Source organism: Verticillium dahliae, genomic scaffold, assembly GCF_000150675.1.
Source record: "Verticillium dahliae VdLs.17 supercont1.4 genomic scaffold, whole genome shotgun sequence".
NCBI classification, from domain to species: Eukaryota; Fungi; Ascomycota; class Sordariomycetes; order Glomerellales; family Plectosphaerellaceae; genus Verticillium; species Verticillium dahliae.
In genome coordinates, this window is record NW_009276925.1 from 1,241,813 (window position 1) to 1,264,337 (window position 22,525).

The 22,525-nt window shown below is 57.7% G+C and overlaps 8 protein-coding genes across 8 annotated transcripts; 5 read left to right on the forward strand and 3 right to left on the reverse strand.

The window, feature by feature from the left end:
- Positions 1 to 215: 215 nt before the first annotated feature.
- On the forward strand, positions 216 to 930 carry VDAG_02740 (uncharacterized protein; the record flags this gene model as incomplete). The annotated part of the gene is made up of 4 exons (XM_009653393.1): positions 216 to 306; positions 357 to 751; positions 803 to 832; positions 889 to 930. 4 exons carry the CDS (start codon positions 216 to 218, stop codon positions 928 to 930), a joined length of 558 nt encoding a protein of 185 aa, XP_009651688.1.
- A 142-nt stretch (positions 931 to 1,072) lies between these two features.
- On the reverse strand, positions 1,073 to 3,847 carry VDAG_02741 (uncharacterized protein; the record flags this gene model as incomplete). The annotated part of the gene is made up of 5 exons (XM_009653394.1): positions 1,073 to 1,266; positions 1,323 to 2,006; positions 2,059 to 2,143; positions 2,203 to 3,530; positions 3,604 to 3,847. The coding sequence occupies 5 exons, from the start codon at positions 3,845 to 3,847 to the stop codon at positions 1,073 to 1,075; spliced, it is 2,535 nt and encodes an 844-aa protein (XP_009651689.1).
- Positions 3,848 to 5,666: 1,819 nt separating this feature from the next.
- Positions 5,667 to 7,310, reverse strand: VDAG_02742 (fumarate hydratase; the record flags this gene model as incomplete). The annotated part of the gene is made up of 2 exons (XM_009653395.1): positions 5,667 to 5,856; positions 5,965 to 7,310. 2 exons carry the CDS (start codon positions 7,308 to 7,310, stop codon positions 5,667 to 5,669), a joined length of 1,536 nt encoding a protein of 511 aa, XP_009651690.1.
- A 1,027-nt stretch (positions 7,311 to 8,337) lies between these two features.
- VDAG_02743 (beta-galactosidase) lies at positions 8,338 to 10,613 on the forward strand (the record flags this gene model as incomplete). Its single annotated transcript, XM_009653396.1, has 6 exons — positions 8,338 to 8,873; positions 8,978 to 9,162; positions 9,220 to 9,884; positions 9,945 to 10,088; positions 10,150 to 10,259; positions 10,325 to 10,613. The coding sequence occupies 6 exons, from the start codon at positions 8,338 to 8,340 to the stop codon at positions 10,611 to 10,613; spliced, it is 1,929 nt and encodes a 642-aa protein (XP_009651691.1).
- A 1,313-nt stretch (positions 10,614 to 11,926) lies between these two features.
- On the forward strand, positions 11,927 to 13,638 carry VDAG_02744 (uncharacterized protein; the record flags this gene model as incomplete). The annotated part of the gene is made up of 2 exons (XM_009653397.1): positions 11,927 to 11,970; positions 12,114 to 13,638. 2 exons carry the CDS (start codon positions 11,927 to 11,929, stop codon positions 13,636 to 13,638), a joined length of 1,569 nt encoding a protein of 522 aa, XP_009651692.1.
- Positions 13,639 to 14,208: 570 nt separating this feature from the next.
- On the forward strand, positions 14,209 to 16,869 carry VDAG_02745 (tannase; the record flags this gene model as incomplete). Its single annotated transcript, XM_009653398.1, has 5 exons — positions 14,209 to 14,476; positions 14,531 to 14,875; positions 15,116 to 15,971; positions 16,331 to 16,422; positions 16,745 to 16,869. The coding sequence occupies 5 exons, from the start codon at positions 14,209 to 14,211 to the stop codon at positions 16,867 to 16,869; spliced, it is 1,686 nt and encodes a 561-aa protein (XP_009651693.1).
- Positions 16,870 to 18,121: 1,252 nt separating this feature from the next.
- Positions 18,122 to 19,916, forward strand: VDAG_02746 (uncharacterized protein; the record flags this gene model as incomplete). The annotated part of the gene is made up of 2 exons (XM_009653399.1): positions 18,122 to 18,268; positions 18,528 to 19,916. 2 exons carry the CDS (start codon positions 18,122 to 18,124, stop codon positions 19,914 to 19,916), a joined length of 1,536 nt encoding a protein of 511 aa, XP_009651694.1.
- Positions 19,917 to 20,029: 113 nt separating this feature from the next.
- VDAG_02747 (uncharacterized protein) lies at positions 20,030 to 22,028 on the reverse strand (the record flags this gene model as incomplete). Its single annotated transcript, XM_009653400.1, has 2 exons — positions 20,030 to 21,846; positions 21,911 to 22,028. 2 exons carry the CDS (start codon positions 22,026 to 22,028, stop codon positions 20,030 to 20,032), a joined length of 1,935 nt encoding a protein of 644 aa, XP_009651695.1.
- Positions 22,029 to 22,525: the final 497 nt, after the last annotated feature.

Here is a 22,525-nt window from a genome sequence, read left to right on the forward strand (position 1 = left end):
TTCAGAAGCCGCCGCAATCACAGTACATCCTGCTTCATATACAGTTCTTTCAGGCTTTCATCCACGGTTTATCTCAAAACAACAGGCAGGCAAAATACCCCCAGGCTGCTGGAGATATCCCTGCTACGCCTGGAACTTGGAGACGAGGATAATTTTCTCATGCGTACCAACCACGACACATCCAAACGACGACACACCATATATCGCTGCCTACCATGGCGCCAAACCTACCAGAGTCTGGCCGCAAGACGGCCAACACCATCCAGCTGCCTTACCGTCATGAAAAGCTGCCACGACTCGCCGAAGGTGAGCAAGCTCCCTTGGCTGCAGACCCTTGACATGACTGACCTCTCCAGGCTCCAAGATCCAAAAGCGTGCGATTCCCCGCCGCCAACAACCGGCCTCGTCCAATGAACGCCTCATCTATGTTTCGTCATCGACACCGTTCATGTCCGTCGTCAAACGTGTGCGGAAGCAACTTGATCGGTCGCTGCAAGACCGGGCTCCATCTACCAAGAAACTGAGTCTTGCCCAACGTGTCAATCTCTTGAATCGAGACACCAGCACCGTGGGCGAAAGCAATTGCGAGGTGTTGGTACTGGGCACAGGAAAGGCTATTGAGAAGACGTTGAGCGTGGCCAGCTGGTTCGAACAGCAGCCAGACTGTCAGGTACAAGTGAGGACGCGGACAGTCGCCACCGTGGATGATGTTGTGATGGAGGGTGATGAGTTTGGAGGAGACGACAGCCGAGTACGGAAAGTGAGCTGCCTGGAGGCTGCTATCACACTGAAATGAGAGAAGAAACGCAGAATGATGTCAACGACCGCCATGGTAAGCAGGTTCTCCCCCATCTGCATAATTGTGCCCACTGCTTATTCTATTGACAGATACCCTACTCTGATGACCCCGCGAGGGGCCCGCGATCGTAGCTAGAGCCGCGGAGCCCTGTCACAATACGTACAGACTTTATATCTCGTCCTCCGGACCAGAATGTTTACCACTTGATTCCTTGATGCTACCCCCAAGGTCAGCGGCATGTGCCGTTCACTGTCCCTGTATCTTCTCACATTCTCATCGCTCGCCACTATATGACGACTCAGTACTGATGCTCACTCGTCTGCGACTGAAGAGCCCCTTGCTGGTCGGTTTCCTTCGTGGTTCTCGCCCCTCCTTCAACGAGTTTGGGTCGACATGCGATGCTGGGAATACACCGTACTTGCCCTTGTTGTTCGTTCCCGACCAACACCAGTGATCCTGGTATACCCCTATATCCTTACAGTTAGCATGCCTGTCGAACGCGTGTCCATTGGATTCCACTCACAGCCGACGTTCTGAATAACATCCCCCTTTTCAAGGGGTAACCAGCCGGTTCGTGCGCCATCCTTTGGATTCCACTTCCACCGAGCGGTAACGGAAATCCTGCTGTGCGCATTCAAAGAAACCTCGTTTTGTTTCGGACCTTCGATTTCAACCATTTTCGACGGAAACGCCTTTTTTTCGCCATCATGCCACCCTCTACACCACTTTCCACCCCATTCCTCAGGAAACTCAACCCCCACAATCTGGGCGCCGATCAGGAACTTGAGCACATCGTCGGTCCCGTCCGGTGCTACTGGCGCTACCTCGCCGTAACGCTTCACGTTACTCTTGATCGCTGTGGCGGTTGGCAACATAATTAATGTCGCCTCAGGCACTGGGCTTGGTGCCGGCGAATCTGGAAAGTGCAGGTCGTAGTCCTCTTCGAGTTCGTGGCCTGCCTCCACCTTTCCGTACAGTACGGTCACTCCCGGAATCTCAGGCAAAGGTTGTGGATGTTGCGACAGATGGCGAAGGAGCTGTTCCTGGGAGACAAAGGCTGTGGCGTCACCGTGTCTCACAGTGTGTCCAGTCTGTGTACAAAAGAGGCAGGCATATCTGACTTCGGTCAGGTTCTTGGTCGTCATGTGCGACTTGAACATGAAGCGAAGCCGGTAAACAACATTGAATTTCATAAAGTTTGCACGAGCTGCAGTATCATCAGTAAAAGACGCTCGTTATACCATCAATGATCAACTTACAGTCTCTCTCCAGGTCGCGTGTCATCTCACTGTGTACGAGATAGAACTCGCAGCTGGTGCAGCGGCCGACTGCGACAAGCTGGCCCTGCATCGTAGCTTGTCAGTTACACTGACCTTGAGAGCCACGCATATCGGAGAACTCACATATATGGAAGCCTGTTTCATGCCGCGTGCATGCTCGCTCTTCTTGAATAGCTCGGCGCCATCGCAAAATCCTTTGAGCTGGTGGAACGAGCTCTTTGGTCCAATCTGACACGCTGTCTCTCTTGCGCCTGTCGAGATGGTACGGATCTGCGTCCCACTTGTTTCTGACCTCACTGTTCTTGTCTCGTCCGCAAGCATCAAGCCATCGTCATGCTCGGACAAGGGTGGAAGCATCAACGGTGCCATGTGATCGCTTTCTGAGTAAAAGGTTCCGTGCGAGGCGCCTCGGGGGTCGTTATTGGGATTGATGTGCGGGGAGGGCCCAGCAGACGATGTGTTCGGTTCTGAGAAGAGAGATGTCCGGTTCGTCGTCGAAGGGCTGGTGGGGTCGAAGACGGAGGTTGCAGACGTATATCCGGTATTGTCCACAGGCGAGCCATAAGTATAGCCATTGCGATAGGTCCGGCTGTGGATCACCGGAGGCTCAACAGTAACGCGCATCGAAATCTTGGCCATGCCGGCGTGCTCAGGGGGTCTATCTCCCGCGATATAACGGCGCACGCCCGGGTGCGGCTCACTCGTCTGGTCAGTCACCCATTCCGATATCCGGGGCGAGGATGACGGGGCGGGAGGAGACAGTCTGCGAGGTTCGGGAACAATACGAACGCGGTCCAATTCGTCACCGAGGACATCGAGGCCGGACGACTTGCCGTCAGCTCGCAACACATGGACTATGGGCGATTTTTGCGCTTGCTGCGGTGGAGGCTGGTGTTGAGCAGTTGGCTCGTTCTGCTGCCTCGTGGATACGGCTGTAGTCCACGAGTCGACCCTTCGAAGCGGCATCGCCTGGGAGTCTGCTGCTTGAACAGACGATGCGCGGGAGCTGGTGGTCCCGGCGCGTTGCAGCCCTGACGTACGTCGCTGCTGACGGGTTCCGCTTGAATTGCGATGCCTCGCGTTGCTATTGGCAGATCCTTCGTCCTGAGTACTCCCAGGTAGACGCGGAGGAGGGAACTGCGAGATGTTCTGGAAGCCGTCTGCCGGCGAGTCGACCGCTCCTCCGCGAGTTGTGGGCCGCGAGCTCGCTCGGGTGCCCGATCTTGAGGGTGGCAGGGGCGGCAGGGGTGGAAATGTGTGGATTGGTGATTTCGGTGTTGGAGGGGTTGGTACTGGCGCCTCGACCTTTAAGCGTTTGACAATGTTCAAGGCATCCAGCGCGAATGACTTTGTAGCCGCCTGCAGCTCCGCAAACTTGTCGAGATCGAACGAATCGAGCTCGATGTAGTCCTCAAAGTCATACAGCAGGTCCTCCAGGGCGCGCCGCTTCTCTGCGATTTCATCTTTGCGCGGTCAGCGACTTGTGGGCATCTCGACAGATACAATATTGCGAGCAAGACTCACCACTGTCACGGATGGCGTCCTTGAATGCGTCACCGAATTTGTCAACGTGGGCGTCCCAGATCGGCTGCAGCCTCTTCAAGGCGCGGTCCCCTTCTTTGACGAGGGCCTGGGCGGCGCGCGCCATCTGGGTCGCCATCTCGGGGTCGTCATCTTCGGCGGCCTGAGCGTTGGTCACGGCATCTTGACCCCGTTCGACCACCTCTTGGAAGGGAGTGATGATCAGCTCTTCCACGTCGACGGCCATTTCCGCGTCTGGCCGTGGTCACGAGGGCTCGACTTGTGTCATCGACTGTGGCCTCGAGGGGGTTCGTGCGCGCGCCTTGTCGATCTAGCAGCTCTCGTTGCTGTAGCCTCACAGAAAGGTCGACTGGGGGAAAGCTCCTGGACGTAAAGGAAAAGCAAGAAAATGACTGGCTTCGAGTGAGTCCAGCGCCGGTTCAAGGGCCCCGTGGTGGTGGGACGTCCCAAGCTCTTGGAGCGAGGAGGGGGATCGCCGCGGGGCAGCACCACATTTTGTTCGAGCTTGCCCATCGCGTCAGGCCCCTTCCCTTCCAGCCTGCGTCGACACAATTGGAGGAGCGCGGCGCCTTGGATACGGGATGGGGGGGGGGGGTTGAAGATGCCGTTGTCTGTCCAGCACGACCTCGCCCTCACGTGGAAAGGGGCCCGGATGGGCTTCCGCGATTCCCATGTCGTCGGGGGTCGTGGGCCAGCCGCTGGAGCACGTGGGGGTGTTGGCGGCCCGCGCCAAGACGTTTGAAGAAGGACCCCTGGAGGACGCTGTGCAAGGCGTTGGCGCTATTGGTTTGGGAATTCGGTGCTGCGGGCAACGGTTTATGTGTCCGATGGGAGCAAGTCGGCAAAGCTGGTGTTTTGTGTGTGCCTTGTTGCGCCTTGCCGTTGGAGCTGGGCTTGGTGGTGTTTGTGGTGGTGTTGATGGCATGGAGCTTGGTATATGACAAGCCTTCGGACGCCCATACTTGAGAGGTGGTCAACGAGCGGCACCTTGGTCAAGAAAGGGAATCTGATCGCATGCAGCTGGGTTCTAGATCGTTGAGATCTGAGACCCGATGGATTAGCCATGCTGTGGCCTCTTTCAGCTATCGCTGGCTCTAGGCCATTCCCTGCTGGGGGGTTATGGCATCGTGGGGTCCCGCAAGGTCCTGATTAGGTGTTTTCAGCCGATGCCTGCTCTCTTCCCCATGTGGATAGCACGAATGGGGTTCCTTCGAGAGACTGGACATGGGTGAGCACGTGGTCATGGCAGAGCGTCGCCACGACAAGTGGTGTTATTAGGGTTGTGGGGATGGGTTCTGAGGACTGGACTTGGCATGCCCACGCTATTGACGCCTTTCTCTGGTGTCGTCTGAATTTGGCCATGCTGTTCTATCGTCGGCACACGCGGTCCTCAGCTATGCCTATCTTCAGCGACCCCGAGCGTTGTATGCATCCTCGTCCTCCGTGATGCATGAAAGTGGTTTCATCTAGCTTGTCGGCAAGTTTTTAACCTTCCGCTTCTGGTCGCTCTCTACTATCTTCTACCAATGGAAGAAGATCAAGACTGAAAATGGAAGCCGGGACTTCAAGCTACCTAGATTGAAGCACCATGAATGACCTTGCTCCCAAAGTTGGCCGAGATCTCACAATGCATGTCGAGACTAGGTTCTCTTAATCGTTCTAGGCGGCATGGAGTCACGATACAATCGTGCATTCTTCAAATCACCTCAGTGCTCGAATTACATGTTGACTCCAGAACGAATACCCATGGCACTTCACATTACAATAGGCAAGATCCAAAGATGTGTAAACCTGCTCAAGGGATTCGGCAATTCACAGCAAAGTAAGTATGCAAAGACCCCGCTGGCTACGTGACGCATGGCATGATGCTTTTAGGTTGGTGTACATGTGATGCCGTTCCCCTTTTCCCGTCTTCAACGATACCGTCTAGTTCTCATACACTCGGGCCCCTCCTGGTCTTGCCATTTCACTCCTCTAAGTTTTGCTCTCTCTCTCTCTCTCTCTCTCTCTCTCTCTCTCTCTCTCTCTCTCTCTCTCTCTTTCTCTCACGGCTTGTACTCCGCGGGGCCGATCATGAGCTCGGGCTTCACCAGCGTGTCAAACTCCTCCTCGGTCAGGGCGTTGAGCTCCATGGCGCTCTCCTTGAGGGTGAGGCCCTTCTTGTGGGCGTTCTTGGCGACCTTGCTGGCCATGTCGTATCCAATCTTGGGGTTGAGGCAGGTGACGAGCATGAGGCTGTATGCGGGTTAGCTGGTGTCTGGAACGACGCGAAATGTAGAACAAGACGAGATGTGGAACAAGACGAGATGAAAGGGACGGGACGGGACGGGACGGGAAACGTACGACTCCTGCATGATGCTGGCAATCTTCTGCTCGTTGGCGGCGAGGCCGACGACGAGGTTCTTCTCAAACGAGCGCATGCCGTCGCTGAGGATGCGGACGCTGTGCAGCAGGTTGCGGATGACGAGGGGCTTGTAGACGTTGAGCTCAAACTGGCCGTTCATGCCGCCAATGGTGGTGGCGACGTGGTTGCCCATGACCTGGGCGCAGACCATGGTGAGGGCCTCGCACTGGGTGGGGTTGACCTTGCCGGGCATGATGCTGCTGCCGGGCTCGTTCTCGGGCAGGTTGAGCTCGCCGAGGCCGCAGCGGGGCCCGCTGCCGAGGTAGCGGATGTCCTGGGCGATCTTGCTGAGGGAGCCGGCGAGGGTGTTGAGGGAGCCGTGGGCCTGGACGATGGCGTCGTGGGCGGCGAGGGCCTCGAACTTGTTGGGCGCCGTCTTGAACTCGGTGCCCGTCATGCGGGAGACCTCGTCGGCGATGCCCTCGGCGAAGCCCTGGAAGGTGTTGATGCCGGTGCCGACGGCGGTGCCGCCCTGGGCGAGCAGGCGCAGGTCGGGCAGCGAGGAGCGGACGCGGGCGATGCCGGCGTCGAGCTGGGCGACGTAGCCGGAGAACTCCTGGGCGAGGGTCAGGGGCGTGGCGTCCTGGAGGTGGGTGCGGCCGATCTTGATGATCTTCTTGGCGTCAAAGTCGTCGACCTTGGCCTGCAGGGCGTCGCGCAGGCTCTGGATGGCGGGGATGAGCTCCGACTCGATCTCGAGCACGGCGGCAATGTGCATGACGGTGGGGAAGGTGTCGTTGGACGAGGCGCTGCGGTTGACGTGGTCGTTGGGGTGGACGGGCTTCTTGGAGCCCATCTCGCCGCCGAGGATCTCGATGGCGCGGTTCGAGATGACCTCGTTGGCGTTCATGTTGGACTGGGTGCCGGAGCCCGTCTGCCAGACGACGAGGGGGAAGTGGTCGAGCAGCTTGCCCTCGGCGACCTCGGCGGCGGCCTGCTGGATGGCCTTGCCGATCGTCTCGTCGAGGCCGTAGCGCATGTTGACCGTGGCGGCGGCGCCCTTGAGGATGCCAAAGGCCTTGATGATGGGCGGCGGCATGCGGTCCTGGGGCTGGTTGATCTTGAAGTTCTCCAGGGACCTCTCGGTCTGGGCGCCCCAGTACCTGTCGGCGGGGACCTGGAGGGCGCCAAAGGCGTCTGTCTCGGTTCGTGTGGAGGAGGACATGCTGGCCATGGTCGTGTGCAGCGTTCGTGTGGTGCGGACTTGGTATCGGGAGGTGGTGTTGGCGGCGGCGCGGGCAAAGGCGTACCGTCCTGGGACGGCGGCGTGCTTAAGGACGTTCATAGTGACCAGCCGAGCGGGGTGCGCGCAAGCGGAGGGGGATCGATTGGCTGGTGGATGGAGCAGAGCAAGCCGAGGATGCAGGCGAGTTTATTATAGGGAGGGGAATGCTGTCGGGAGTGCTGTCGGAGTTGATGGGAGTATTCTGCTTGTCGCGCCGGCGGCTTCACCCAACAAATGTTCGTCGACCCGGGCACACCCGGGGCCATGTTGAGCTACCATGTACGTACCTGGACCCAGGTACCGTGTACGTACCTGGACCCAGTCTGCCAGGCTGCCAGGCTGTCAGCAGCTGGTGTCAGCCTCAAGACCCAAACTGCCCCATGACGGCTGCAATGTGGCTGATGAGCTCGTCGGTACTTGGAAACGGGAACCCTCCGAACCCTCCATGTCAGCATGTACTGAACTTGATGTACCTAGATTCCATGGCGAGTCTTTATAAACCGTAAGGTCAGGTAATAAATAGGTAGTGCATGAATTGAGCTTCTCAGCTCCTATTAGCAACAGGATCTGGACTCACCCATGACTGATCCGGTGCCTGCCATGACACAAGTCCCTAACCATTCCAATCTTGTACCCCCATCCACCATCCCCCATCTCTATCGTGTCATACCTTTCGCTTTGACTCGCTACCCCTCAACCGTCATTCCTTAGCTCACACGTACCCAAGTTAATTATATCTTTAGATCATACTTGTTGTCAAGATGCACACATGAAATGGAGCCGTTTTGCGAGGACATGAACCAGGGAAAGCGTACATGAGACATGGCGGCAGAAGGTTTGCGTTTGACATGCATGCCTCAACGGCAGCTACGACCGGCGATCGTGCGGAGTAGCAGCACTCCAGACAACCTCCAGCCGGATCGCTCAACTCAATTTAGAATACACAGGTACCTAGAAACAACAACACGACCACATTCACAGCTCTGGCCTGACCACGTTTCATGTTCCCTGCTCGGGACACTCAATCGGCTGCCAGACATTGCCGGCTTGTCACCAAAGTCGCAACCAGACCCATCACGTCATCACCATGCACCTCACGCCTTGCCTCGTGCTCTCTGTCCTGGGGTTAGCCAGCTTGACACAACGGTCCTGCGCCCAAGATGCACGCAAACCAATCCCTTACAAGGTTCAAAAGCCGCCCCTCGACACGCCTTGGACCTACAAGGTCGGAACAGACTCATGGCCCGAGCACCCCCGCCCGCAGCTTGTCCGCGACGCCTGGCAGAGCCTGAACGGGATCTGGACGTACCAGCCGGCAGAAGAGAAGAAGGGCGTCAAATTTCTCCCGGGACGCCCTCTGGAGCGCGAGGTCCTCATCCCGTCGTGTATCGAGAGCGGCCTGTCCGGATTGCAAGAATTGAACGTCACGCGGATGTGGTTCGCAACTACATTTAAGGTCCCTGCACACTGGGAAAGGCAGATGGTCTTGCTTCACTTTGAAGCGGTAGACTATGAGGCCAAGGTTTTTGTCAACGGTGAACGTGTTGGCTCCCATGTCGGAGGATATTCTCGCTTTAGTCTTGATGTCACTCGACATCTGCGGCCTGAGGGGGCGAACGACTTGTAAGCATAGCACATGGCAAGAACCTGTTGTTACGGGCTATACCCGAACGACCAGCCCCTTACACCTGTCATCTGAGGACTCTGCCATGCTGACGTGTTCACAGACTTGTTTACGTTCATGACCCTACAGACGTGAAACCGCATGTCATCCCCGTCGGCAAGCAATCCAAAAATCCGCGGCATATCTGGTACAGGCCTTGCTCGGGTATTTGGCAGCAAGTCTGGGTCGAGAGCGTGCCGGTGAACCACATTACACAACTGGACATTGAAGCAAACATGGATGGCAAATGTTGGTCCATAGCCTTCTAGGCCTGGCTGGGCCACAGAGAAAACTGACATGCAACAGTGGTGGTCTTTGCCCACAACTCGCAGGCGCAGATATCCCCGCATGTCGAGGTGTCTGTCTACGATGCCGACGGCAAGCTTGTAGTAAAGGGCTCGGGCCAATCCAATAGTCCCTTCGAAGTCCAGGTCAAGAGCCCTCACCTGTGGTCTCCTTCTCACCCGGTGCTCTACCGGCTTTCTCTCACAATGGGCAGTGACCAAATTTCTAGCTACACTGGATTTCGCAGCATCTCAACAGGTGTGGTCGATGGAATCCCCCGACCACTCCTGAATGGCGAGTTCATCTTTCAATTTGGAACCCTGGACCAAGGATACTGGCCAGATGGTCTCTACACGCCGCCAAGCCGCGACGCCCTCATTTATGACCTGCGCGTGCTCAAAAGCCTCGGATTTAATATGCTGCGCAAGCATGTAAGCCATCCCAAGCTGCACCAAAAACATCGCAGAGCCCCACCTAAAGTTCATGTCCTGCAGATCAAAATTGAACCTGATTTGTTCTATCACGCCTGTGACGAATTGGGACTGATGGTGGTGCAAGACATGCCAAGCTTGCCACCAGACGATGCAGGCACGGGTCATCCGGATGCTGCGCAGCAGGAAGAATACCAACACCAGATAGAGACGATTGTTCAGCAACACAAGAATTTCCCCTCCATTTTCACATGGGTAAGCAACAACGAACACTACAGATGTGGGAAGAAAGCTGATGACGCGGTGTTTCCAAAGGTCATCTATAACGAGGGCTGGGGGCAGCTGCGGTCTCCTCCATGGCCGGAGGAGAAGCTGGTTGATATCATACGCGGCCTCGACCCAACAAGGCTCATTAATGCCGTGAGCGGATGGTTCGATCACGGATTCGGTGATTTTGCGGTACGTTTTCGTTTCGCCTGATGTTTGCGCACCTCGTCAAGTCTCGTGCTGATCCTGCCAGGACAACCATCATTACACAGGCCCCCAGTGTGGCGTACCACCTTACGACACGCGCCGCGTCTCCTTACAGGGCGAGTTCGGCGGCATCGGACACAATGTCTCGATCGAGCAGTGCGTTCCACTTTCCCCGCGTCTCGTTTCGAGGAAGAGCCCGGGAAATACTGACACGACCCCAGTCTGTGGAACGTCAAGCAGGCCATAGACGGCATTGATGAAACGTACGAAATTGTGAAGGATCTCAAGGCGTACAATCAACGATCAGGCGACCTGCTTCATGAGCTCCGGCAGCAGATTGAGCAGCACGCCTGCAGCGGCGGGGTCTGGACGCAGACGACCGACGTCGAGGGCGAGGTCAACGGGCTGCTGACCTATGACCGACGCATTTTACGACCGAACATAGGGCAGTGGCGGAAAGATATCGCGGCTTTGTATGAGGCTGCGAGGGTAAGGCTTGGAAAGATGTGATTCACTGATCAATTGGTGAGCACGGTACCCAGGAAGAAAGGATGCTTGTTTGGTAATCTTATCCGTCTCAAGCATTCTGTAAGTGGGACAGATGTGCTCCGATCCCAGGCGGGGATAGATGAAAACCCACATGTCATGCGAGCGAGAAAAGGTTTGCGGCTCAACAACATTGCAGAAAAAAGTAGATGAGGCTAGAAGGAGAATTCTGGGAGATGACGACGCGAGTAAAGATAGCTTGAAGCGGCTGAGATGGAATGACTCTCTGCTGCTACTCATGTTTGGTGCATGTACGTCTGCCGCGCGTACCTACCTCTCCCCACACGACATGGCGGTGGCTCATCAAGTTGCAGTGCAAGCCATAAGCATAAGACAAAGACGGGACGGGACTAGCCAGAGAAACGTTGACAAGGTCACAGCTCCTTGCTTTGATGGTCCGGGGCACCTAACCCAGGTGAGGTAGTAACATTCACATCTCATCATGAGGGCCTCGGCGGGAGTCGTCATGGGGGTTTGCCGATTACGTTGCCGCACCGCCGCAGGAGGGGAGCAGCGGCAGGGGCCTGTGCCGGCTCCTCTTTACTGTTTTTGAAGGTTGACAGAGGTTCGTTCGGGGGCCTGTCAGAGCCCGTTGGGGCCTGGCAACCTGGGAGGGGCCTGGGAGGGGCCTGGGAGGGGCCTGGGAGGGGCCTGGGAAGGGCCTGGGAAGGGGCCAGGATGGGGCCAGTGGATGGGCTGTGGAAACGAATGGCCCGGTGTCGTCGTCGTCGATTGGCTCGCATCTGCCCCACCGGTTTGAAGATTAAACGTCGTCCGTCACTGCCGCGAGGCCCTTTGGCTTTGGGGCCCTCCTGCCTTCAGACTAGGTACCTAAGGTAGGTACCTTACCAAAGGTAGGTAGGTAGGGTCCGTAGGTACCGCACCTAAAAACCTTAGCTTGCCGGAGCAGACGTTGACTTGACTCTTACTGACCAAGGGGCATCCAACATGAAGGCCATAGTATCCTCTTCATCCCCTTCTCCGTCGCCTTGGCTCGACTCGACTCGAGTTTGGACTTCTGGATGACAATCTATCCGGTTCCTGATCGACTGTCGGTCCCAATCACATCATTCCGTTTCTTGTTACCTTCCTGACCTGTACGCAGCGCGCGCACGCAGTGGTCTCCGCCTCCCCCGTCCCTCCTTCGACTGACCTGACCACCTTGAGGCATTCACGATTCACGACGGCTTTGCGTGCTGTGATCCCCCCCGCCGCGTCTTGGAGACGTCCCGAGTGCCGAGACATCCATCGGGCCAACCCCACATACACTCTCGGCCATGGCCCATGGTACCAAGGTCAGAACTGGCTGCCTGACGTGCAAGTTCGTATACCCTTATTTCAGCCCTATGCCACATGGCGCCGACAAACACCACCCATCTTCCATCTGATAACAGGGATCGGATGGCATAATCCGACGACCTGATCTCTGCCTTGGCCTAAACCGGACTGACAGCCACGCCGCAGGAAGCGCAAGATCAAATGCGATGAGGCGAAACCTGCATGCGCCCGATGCACATCCACCAGCCGCCAATGTGCCGGATACGAGATGGAGCACCAGAGGTCTCCCCAGGAGCGTAGTCTCGCTTGGTACCGCCCGCATCAACTGATTGCCCACGATCAGAAGGAGGGCCGCGCCTTTCATTACTTTGCCCGTGTTGTCGGTCCCGCTCTGTCCGGACCCCAAGATGCATACTTCTGGACACACCTCGTCATGCAGTTCGGCCACTTTGCCCCCGCCGTACGTCACGCTGTACTCGCCATCAGCTCGCTGCACGAGGACTTCCAGAACGGCAAACGCATCACGAGCGAGCTGCCAGGGAACCCCTTTGCGCTGAAACACTACAATGCTTCTCTGCGCCATATCCAGGCCGCCCAGGACGAGAGTCTTGTTCTCCTGACCTGCGTTCTCTACCTATGTGTTGCTTTTCTGCTCGGCGACATCGACTCGGTCACCCGCCACTGCAGATATGGCATTGCCATCATCGCAGAGTCGGGATGCTCGGGCTGGGCGCGAGATCACCTGCTGCCCATCTTTCGCCGCCTGCACGCGTCTCCCTTTGCCGCGCGAGCATTCCGCCAAGGGGCCGCCTTGCCGCTCGACTTTGACATGACGAGCGATCTTGCCAACACGCACCCCTTTGTCACCGTCTTGGAGGCCGAGGCATCCCTGTGTGACCTCAAAAACCGCACGCACGAAATTGCCCCAATAGGCCCCAGCTCCAGGCAAGCGCGCCTGAATCCTGATCCAGCACTACGGGCCCACTGCAAGGTCTTGCTCGACCGGTGGTTCGATCGCGTCACGCCCCTGCTCGAGTCGCCTGCCTCCAGCCCTGCCGAGCGCTGCCTTTTGTGCCACCTCCGCGCTTCGCACGAGATGCTGAGGATCCTCGTCGACATTGGCGGTGAAGGATCTGAAATGTCGTTTGATCGGCACACCGAGTCGTTCCGGACAATAATGGAACTGGCAGAAGAGGCGGCAGCGCTCAAAGTGGCTCCTCTGGTATCGCGCCAGCCGCAACGAGCCTGCTTCACGTTCGAACCCGGCCTGCTGCCCATCCTGGCCTTTACCTCGCGCAGGTGCCGTGACCTGCCAATCCGCCTCAAGGCGCTGACGTTGATGGGGAACATCGTGGCGGCCAAGGAAGGGCTCTTTGATGTCGGCACCATGTACAGGGTCGGCCGACGCGTCACTGAGATGGAGCACGGCATGTCACTGGAGGACTGCGTACGCGCAGTCGAGGAACGCGATGTCCCCTACCCACCCGAGGCGATGCGAATTTTTGCCGCCGACTTTGACCGCAATCTCCGAGTGCTGAAAGGGCCAGACGGACAGATGACGTACCGCAGGTCGATCAACATGCTGGTCCGGACGCCGGAGGGCCCTCGAGTCGTAGCATCCGAGTATCTCACCGACGACATGCCCATTCATTGTCCTGGCATCCCTAGCATGCGATCAGCCTTGTTCAACTCTTCAATCGAGGCGGCATAGGCGGCCGATGATGGATGCATTGGGTAGACGACAGATTCGTCCGAACCACGAAATGTGTTGACGCAAGTCAGTTTTGTTCTTGCACCACAAAGGGGGATCGCGGCCTTTTCACATCTTTGGACCCATGTAGCAACTTGTCGAGTCAGGGCCAGGGGTCGGCACACCCCCACCAAGACCGACGGGCTGGGTTCGGGCCCGGTGGGGCTGTTGCGAGCAGCTCCCCGGCATGCCGCCCGTCGATGCTTGTTCGCGATCACCCCCACTCCATCCGAGCAAGGGGCGGCGCAAGAATGCCATACATATCAGCCTGAGAGGAACGCCGTGGGGCTGATGGACCTGACCACGCGTATTCGGACGTCAGATGCGCACGTCGACATCGTGAGGCGAGTGGCTGGCCTTCCTCCGCCGATAACTTAGCTACAAGCAGCACGCACGTTATCTTGGCCTATAAGGCTGATGTTCACTGCTTCTCGCGGCATCCAAAGTCACCAAAGCTTATTTTGTAACTCCAGCTGATACCCAAGTCCATATTTTATCTCATTTTCCTCTGCCTGCAGCCTCAATTTATTCATGGCCCCTCCATGGAAGTTCACGTGTGCCCTCTGGGCTCTCGCCTCGACCGTCTCTTGTGCAGCAGCGCAGGCCACCTCCCTTACTGAACTCTGTTCCACCTCGTTCGCTCAGTCATCACTGCCTGCTGCTGACTTCTTCCCGGGACTCACAATCGATGCGGACTCGGTTGAGACGACACTAGTGAGGAACGCATCCGCTTCGAGCGAGTGGTATCCAACTGCTTCTTTCGACTATTGCAATATTACATTCGCCTATTCACACGATGGTATGACCGATGGCGATTGAGTCCATGTAACCTACTGGGCTCCGGCTCCGGAAGCATTCAAGAATCGATACGTGTCGACAGGGGGAGGCGGCCTTGCCATCAACTCCCAGAAGGCTGACATCCCGACGGGCGTTATTGTCGGTGCGCTCTCCGGCATCGCTGATGGTGGCTTTGGGTCGTTTGACTCCCAGTGGGACAGCGTCTTTCTTCTTGCCAACAACACGATCAACTGGCAGTCCGTCTACATGTTTGGCTACCAAGCCCACCATGAGCTCGCAACGCTGGGCAAAGAGTTCGCTCGCAACCTCTACGCCGTAAACGTGACGGAAAAGGTCTTTTCCTACTACCAGGGTTGCTCAGAAGGCGGTCGCGAAGGGTGGAGCCAGCTTCAGCGATTTGGTGAGCAGTTTGACGGTGCCGCCATTGGAGCCCCTGCTTTCCGCTATGGCTAGCAGCAGGTGAACCATCTCACGCTCAATGTCATGGAAATCGAAGCCGACTACTTCCCGCCGTCGTGTGAGCTCGACAAGATGATCAACTTGACCATCGCCGCCTGCGACCCTCTTGACGGCTTTACCGACGGCTTCGTATTCCGTTCTGACCTTTGCAAGCTTCATTTTGATACAATGTCCATGGTAGGCGAGGCCTACTCGTGTGAGGCCACGACTGGAGGCTCGGGTGGAGATTTTGCAGAGCTGGCTCGGCGACAGATGCCGTCACGCGCCACGCCGGCGCAAAGTGGCACCGTCACAGCCAAAGGTGCGATCTTGATGAAATCTTTTTTCGATGGCTTGCGCGACTCGGAGGGACGCCTCGTATACATCAATGCTCAGCCCGGATCCAGCTTCAGCGACGCCGCGACTACGTTTGACGAAGATGCTGAAACGTGGGGTGTCAGCATCTCGGGCCTCGGCGGTGAGTGGGTTGCACGATACCTCCAGCTGCAAGACGCCAACACTATCGCGAGCCTCGACAACGTTACCTTGGACACGCTCAAGGAGTGGATGATCCTGGGCCAGAACAAGTATGGTGACTCGTTGCAGACGACATACCCAGACCTTGCCGACTTTCAGGCGGCCTGCGGCAAGGTGATCCACGTGCACGGTGAAGCCGACGACTCGATCCCGGCGGGCTCTTCGGTGCACTATTTCGAGTCGGTGCGCAGCGTCATGTTCCCGTACGTCAGCTACGAGGATGGCGTGCAGCAGCTGCAGGACTTTTACAGGCTCTTTCTCGTGCCTGGCGGCGCGCACTGTGGGAGCAACTCGGCGCAGCCTCGCGGGGGCTGGCCGCAGTCGACGCTGCAGACGGTCATCGAGTGGGTCGAGGGCAAGACGTCGCCCGACACGCTAAGGAACACGGGCACGAATGCTGAGCTATGCCCCTGGCCCCTGCGGCCGATGTGGTCTGGCAATGGCACCGAGGCCGAGTGTGTCAGCGACGCAGCGGCTGTAGCGACGTGGCAGTACGACTTTGATGCGTATAGGGTGCCGTTGTACTAGATCTTTGATCGAATCTAATGCTCGTCACTGATGAATTGGCTTGCGACGCGCATGATATCTAGCCTTGCTGTGCTGAACACTGTGCTCTCCAACGCGCGTGATCGATGTGACGAAGCGGAGGTGCGTAAAGTCTAGACTTTAGCCATTTCCGCTGCGGATGTCTCTGAGGGAGCCGTGTCGTCGAAGTAGGAACCCTAGCTATCTAGTAGGGAAATTCCGTCTTTCTGGCCCTGGTCCCGGTTCTCGCTGCTCACCGATTCCACTCACCAATCCCGAATCGGGCTTTCTTCAAATGTCTCCTGGTACGGGGTTCGCGTTGAAGATCAGGTGCTTGCTGAACAGCATTGAGCAGGGCCGTCGTCGGCAGCCCGTTCTCGGGACATGGGCAGATCTACCGTCCCAGAACCGAAGAGCCAGGTGCCTCATCCCTCAAGGCGGAAGGAGGTACGAGATGAATGGCCTCGATGATGCTCCATCGCTTGGCCGAGATTGTGTTCCGGCGTTCCGCCGCTGGTGGCGTAGCTGTGTTTATCCTGTGCCGTTTTTTGGCAGTGGTTTGACATGGAGTGGACGTAAGGATCCCCGTCCCGGCGGTGTTTTCTTTTTTTGATGGCGTGCTTTTCGTACCTGGCAGTCTTTTCAGCTTTGGAAAATGATGCTTCTCTTTTCTCGGGGAAGCCCTTTATTCCGTGGCCGATGCGCTTTTTCCTAATTTGACATTCATAATCGTTTATATTCATCGTCTTGCGCTACCAGATGCTTAGAGTCTTTGACGGTGTGTCTACGATTGTGAGTTCCGATGTGGTCCGATTAGGGGCTGAGGGCGACGAGAACGTGGATATAAGGACCGCGAGGGCCTCCAAGCTGCGGAGAGCCATGGTTCAGATGTAACCCGACACCATACCTATATTCTGTGGCTGTGGACCACATCTGGATGACATCTTCATTCTGCTCTACATCAAATACTGACAGCGGCCATGTTCTCGGATTTTCCGTTGGTGTAAGCACGAGGGTGGATGCCGGGCTTCCTAATGACTAATAGCACCAGTAGATAGGAATAGGCACTCAGGCGGCCTCGGTTGTCATGTATCCAGCATGAAGGCTGAACGTCAGATAGCCAGCGTGGGCATGGTTGGAAGTAAAGGCCCTAACATTCCATCGCTGTCAAGCGATAGCAGTCTGCTCATCCTGTGATTTCTCATCCTGTGATTTGCGGTCTCGTTCTCAATACAATGTCTAACATCAAAGAGGGATTGTTGAACCATTTGCATGTCAAGTTTGAACTCCCATTTCAGGCCTATAAGATCCGCGAAAACATTGAAGATTGCAGAACTGTACCTCTCTCTCTACAATTATGAGTGCGCGAGGCCGACTGGCTTAGCCCAAGGCAAACTGGCTCCCGAGTGACCTGCACAAAACCCCAGAATTGTCACCGAGAGCTGTGGCTTACTGGCAACGGCTAGGATCGGCCTCAGTCTCAAGTACAGACAACCGGGGACAACAAGTTGCCTCGAAAAAGACCAGGTTCTCCTCACGCAGACAAGGCAGACAACGCAACGACGTCTCGCCTGCACTGCACCGCCAAACCATGCATCTCTAGCTTTGTTTCCTCTCCAGATCGGCCCTTGCCGCGGTGGCGTCGTAAGTCCCACCACCCCCCCGGGCCTTTCCGTGAGGGGGGCGCGTCTTGAAAACCCGGCCACTGCCAAGAGGCACCACAGGACTTGCGACCTTCCACTTCCGGGCTGGCTCTCGCCGATCGCCCGGCTCGGCGCCCGGCTCGGCGCCCAATGGAGGACCGTGCGTTGCGTTTATCGCATCGACGGTCACCTACCCGATCCAGATCCAGGCTGACGGGCTCGGCGAGGGTCCGCTGCGTCGATCAGACTCGCAGGTCTTTGCGGGCAGCTGCGGTGCTTGGCGAGTTGGCGGGAGGGGAAAGGGAGTAGAACCATGGGCGAGGAGGTGAGACAAACGGCTATCAGTGGGTGGAACGTCGAAGGGTGGTCATCTTGTGGTGCTCGTGGATTATAAAAGCCAAGGTGGTTTGCTACGTCTCTCCCCTGTGGCTTGACTGTGCGCTACGCATCCAACGTCTTCTTCGCCGACACTTTGAGTTGTATCGTCTTTTGAGATTGACAACATGGTTCGGTCAGTCGTGCAACTTGGTGCCTCCCTAGGCCTGCTCGCCGCGGCGGCAATGGGCAAGGAGATGGCCGTAGATGAAGCGAGGGCAGCTGAGTTTTACGATTCGGGCGTGGTCCATGAAGAGATCATGAACCACAAAATGGTATGGATATTCAGATTCATCAATAGACATGCACCATGCTGACCGGAGAACAGGAGCTGTGGGCCGCGGAGAGGGAGTCTGGAGTTCGCAACAGCGACCAGTACCCCGAGCTTGGATACACGCCCTGTGTTGACGGCTGGATTGAAGCGATTCCCGGGGACCGCAACAACACCTTCAGGTGCTTCAATGTCTGTTAGGCCCAATTTCGGTGAATCTTGGCCATAGCCTGAGCATCTCGGACTGACCTTTTCCCCCCTAGTTTGATCTCACTCACTTCCTCAGTCACGGTGCCCTGGGCTCTTCTGGTGCTGGCTCTGGCTCCTGGGGATGGGTGTCCGATGACGGCCGTGAGTTTGTCGCCATCGGGCAAGAGGACGGCACTACCTTCGTGGAGATTACGAGCGAGGGCAAGATGGTGAAATTGGCTCACCTGCCTCAGGTCTCTGCCATCTCTGACTGGCGAGAGCTCCGCGGGTACAAGAACTACATGGTCATCGGGTCCGAGGCTGTCGCACACGGCATCCAGATCTTTGACATGACGAGGCTTCTCGACATTGATGTTGAAACGACGGGCCCCGTGCAGTTTGATGCCATCAGTGACCTCGCTGGATACACCAATGATCTCCCCATCGGTCGCAGCCACAACGTTGTGGTCAATGAGGAGCTCGACTACATTGTCGCGGTTGGAGCGCAGCCGCGCAACGACTCGTGTCTTGCTGGCCTCATCTTCTTTGACATTTCCGAGGGAGTCGAGAACCCCAAGCGACTTGGCTGCGCTGCCGGCGACGGCTACGTTCACGATGCGCACTGCCTCGTCTATCGTGGTCCCGACAAGAGGTATGACGGCAAGGACATCTGTTATGGGTACAACGAGGACTCTTTAACCATCTATGATGTCTCGGACAAGTTCACAACCAACATCATTTCGCGTACCTCATACGAAGGTGTCAACTACACGCACCAGGGATGGGTCACCGACGTCAACAACCAAGAGTTCCTCCTGATGAACGATGAGCGTGACGAGCGCTATCGGGCAGGGCCAGCTTCTGACCAGTTCCCCGTCGTCTACATCTGGGATATTCGCGACCTCGCCAACCCAAAGCAGACAGGCATCTACAAATACAAGACCAAGGCCATCGATCACAACCTCTACATCCGCGACGGCATTGCTTTCCAGTCAATGTACGGCTCGGGGTACAGTCTCCTCGATGTGTCCTCGGTCGGACCATCGGATCCTACCGGCTCCGGCATCTGTGAGGCCGCCTGGATCGACATTTACCCCGAGGATGACAACCTACCCGGTGGCGGCATTGTCGAGTTTGTCGGTTCTTGGTCGTCGTACGGCTGGTTCCCCTCCGGACACCACTTCATCAACACGATCGAGCGCGGCGCCTTTGTTGTCAAGCCGACGAGCCTCAAGTGCCCGCCGCCGCCCGTCTGCAACGCCGACAACTGCTTGCGTGCCTTGCGCAGCAACAGCGTCAAGGGCCGGCTCGAGGAGAGCCAAGATTTCTGCGCCGGGTACACTGCCAACCTGATCAAGGAGTCATCGGTGCTCCCCGCCTACGCCCAGAAGGCCTGCACTGGGGATGCCGTGTCCCGAGTGAGCAGTGCTTGCTCCTGCCTGCCAACCCCTACCGGTGTTTAAGGGTACATGCTGGGCGTCGTGGGATAGAATAGATTACGATTAGCTAGCTGTGGTATCTTGGCAGCCTTGCATTCTTGATCATCTTTGTCCCCTCCGAAGCACACTAGACCACGTCAAGGCGCAGCAGGGCTCTCGGAACCCTTGACATGCCTCTCCCGAAAGCCGGCGAGCCAGTGGTCGCTTTCGGCAATGGTCCAGTCAAAGGGGTCCGCCGAACCGTAGACGATCCTTCTAGACTCTTCACGGAACATCTCATCCGTCGGTACGATACCCATGCGCATCTGATGCCGCGCGAATCGGCCGAGGTGCACCGCCAACGTGTCGTGGAAGGTGGCCGGCAGCGCCTCGCCGGAAGACTGCTCCATGCCCGCCGCCGTCGGGTAGGCGTCTTCGGCGCCGCCGCCCCTGTCGGCCGTCTGCGCGCCCTCACCGGCCCAGCTCTCGGAGCCGGCCATTCTGTTCTGGTTCTTGATAATCTCGTGCACCTGCGACAGGTGGTCCTTGGTGCCGGGGTCGGTCGACGAGAAGGGCACGGGGGCGCGCGACTCGAGGCCGATGAGGTAGGGCGGCAAGTCGTTGACGACGCGGGCGGCGATCTCGGGGTCGAACCCGTGCTCGCCGACCCAGTCCTGCATCAGGGCGCCGGCCTTGAAGTGACGGGCCAGGTGCTCGACGCGTTCGGGCCACGAGGCCATGCGGGCGTCGCAGAAGCCGCAGCGCGCCGCGACGGCGGGGGCCTCGACCTTCCAGCCGTCGATGAGGGGCGTCGTCTCGAGCTTGTGCGCGAGCCGCAGGTGCTGGATGAGATGGTCCTTGCGCGTGAAGACGTGCGGCGCGCCGTGGGCGGCGCAGCTGTCGTGGTTGTGCGCCGCGAGGTGGCTCGGGTCCGGGTCGAGCATGTTGCAGTAGGCGCAGTGCGAGCGGCCCGTCGCCGGCGAGACGACGACGCCGCCGTGCGGGCAGCAGACCCACGACTCGAGGGACAGGTGGAGAGACTTTTCGTGCCGCGCCCAGTCGTATTTGCTCTTGAACGTGTCGCAGCAAAAGGTGCACTGGAAAGGCCGCCGGTCCTTGGGTGCCTTGCCCGGGAGGTTCGGGCTGCGGTCGCGCTTCGGCCGGCCGATGCGGTTGCCGCGGGATCCGGAGGACCGCCGCAAGGTGCTCGGGAGGTTGGAGGAGCGCGCCGATGTGACGGACCGCGACGAGTGGCTCGTTCGGCTGCCGAAACTGCTTTGCGACGTGGGTCGGCTGCCGCGCGGTCGACTGCTGCTGTTGTAGTTTACTGCCGCCGCCATGCCAGGAGCGTCGCGTTGCTGCTGGCGGAGAGCGCCGGCGATGGCCATGAGAGACGCCGCCTCGCTCTCTGGCGGCGACTCCTGCCATCGTTGCATGGGGTCGAGGGCGTTGTCTGTCATGGCCGCCGGTGTCGTCGGGATCGTGAGGGGCGTCGAAGACGAAGTCGCCGGCTCGCCGCTGTTTCGCAGATATCGACTTCTTCGCCGTGGCAACGTGGGCTGCCGATGGGAAGACATGAGAGGCCGCGGGCTGCCAAGGCTGGAGGGGTGGTTGAATCGTAGGGAATCGTTACTTCGTGTGCCCTGAGGCATGCGTGGCCTCGGCTCAGGAGGGGTGCTGCTATTGTTGATGTCGTTGCTGCTGTTGTCGAGCCAGGCATGAGGCATCTCTGGCGTTGCGCCTTGGCTGTGAAAGGAGGTCATGGGACCGTCCGGTGGAAGGGCATCAAACGATAGATCCAGGTTGTCAAAGGTGAGAGGTTCCCCCGAGTAAGACCCAGGATACGAGTGAGAAGGGTTCACGTCGAAAGGATGCATCGCCGACAGGCTCCCTTGGAGTTCCTCTGTGGTACCCATCATGCCCATTTCAGAAGGGAGTCCGAGTTGTGCTAGGTCCAGATCAGAGAAGTTCATGACTGTGTTTGCGTCGTCAGCATCGTAGTTCGCTTCGTATCATCAAGCGTTGACGGTGAGATTTACCATCGCCCTGCATGTCATCTGGAATGCCTTGCGCCTCGCTCACTTGGTGCTGTTGCGGCGGCGACTGCTGCTGCTGCTCACTGGACCGCCGACGAGCGTCGGTGCCATTGTGCCACATGCTGGGGCAGGCAAAGCAGCTGCCTTGAGAACAATAGAGTTTCGGCAATTGACAGCGGAACCCTGGCTGACAGTCAAGGAGAATCCAGAGATAGACACATGGGAAGGCTGAAGGGGGAAAAGGCGGTAGCTCGTGAGGAGAGTGTGTGTGACTGGTGAGTCTTCCCAATCGTGACAAAGTTCCATGCCGCTGACAGAGGGCTTCCATCGAACCCCTCCATAAATCGGAGGGGTCTCGACTAGGTAGATTCACGTAAGACGCCTCTAGCGACCTATGAGGTTTGGCGCCATGCGCATTAGGGGCTTCGGCATCAGCCGGTAGCGGGCCCCCCTCCAACTCACTCACGATGCCGAGTCAGCAGGTTTTCCGGTTTTGGGCGTCTCGAGAGACAGTAGGCGAAGAACACCATGTGAGGTCAACTCGCCGTGCTGCCTAGCATGAAGACGGGAGGTCAAGAGGGCAATGGTGAAGCTTCCTGATTAAACTGCGTGGCCTGG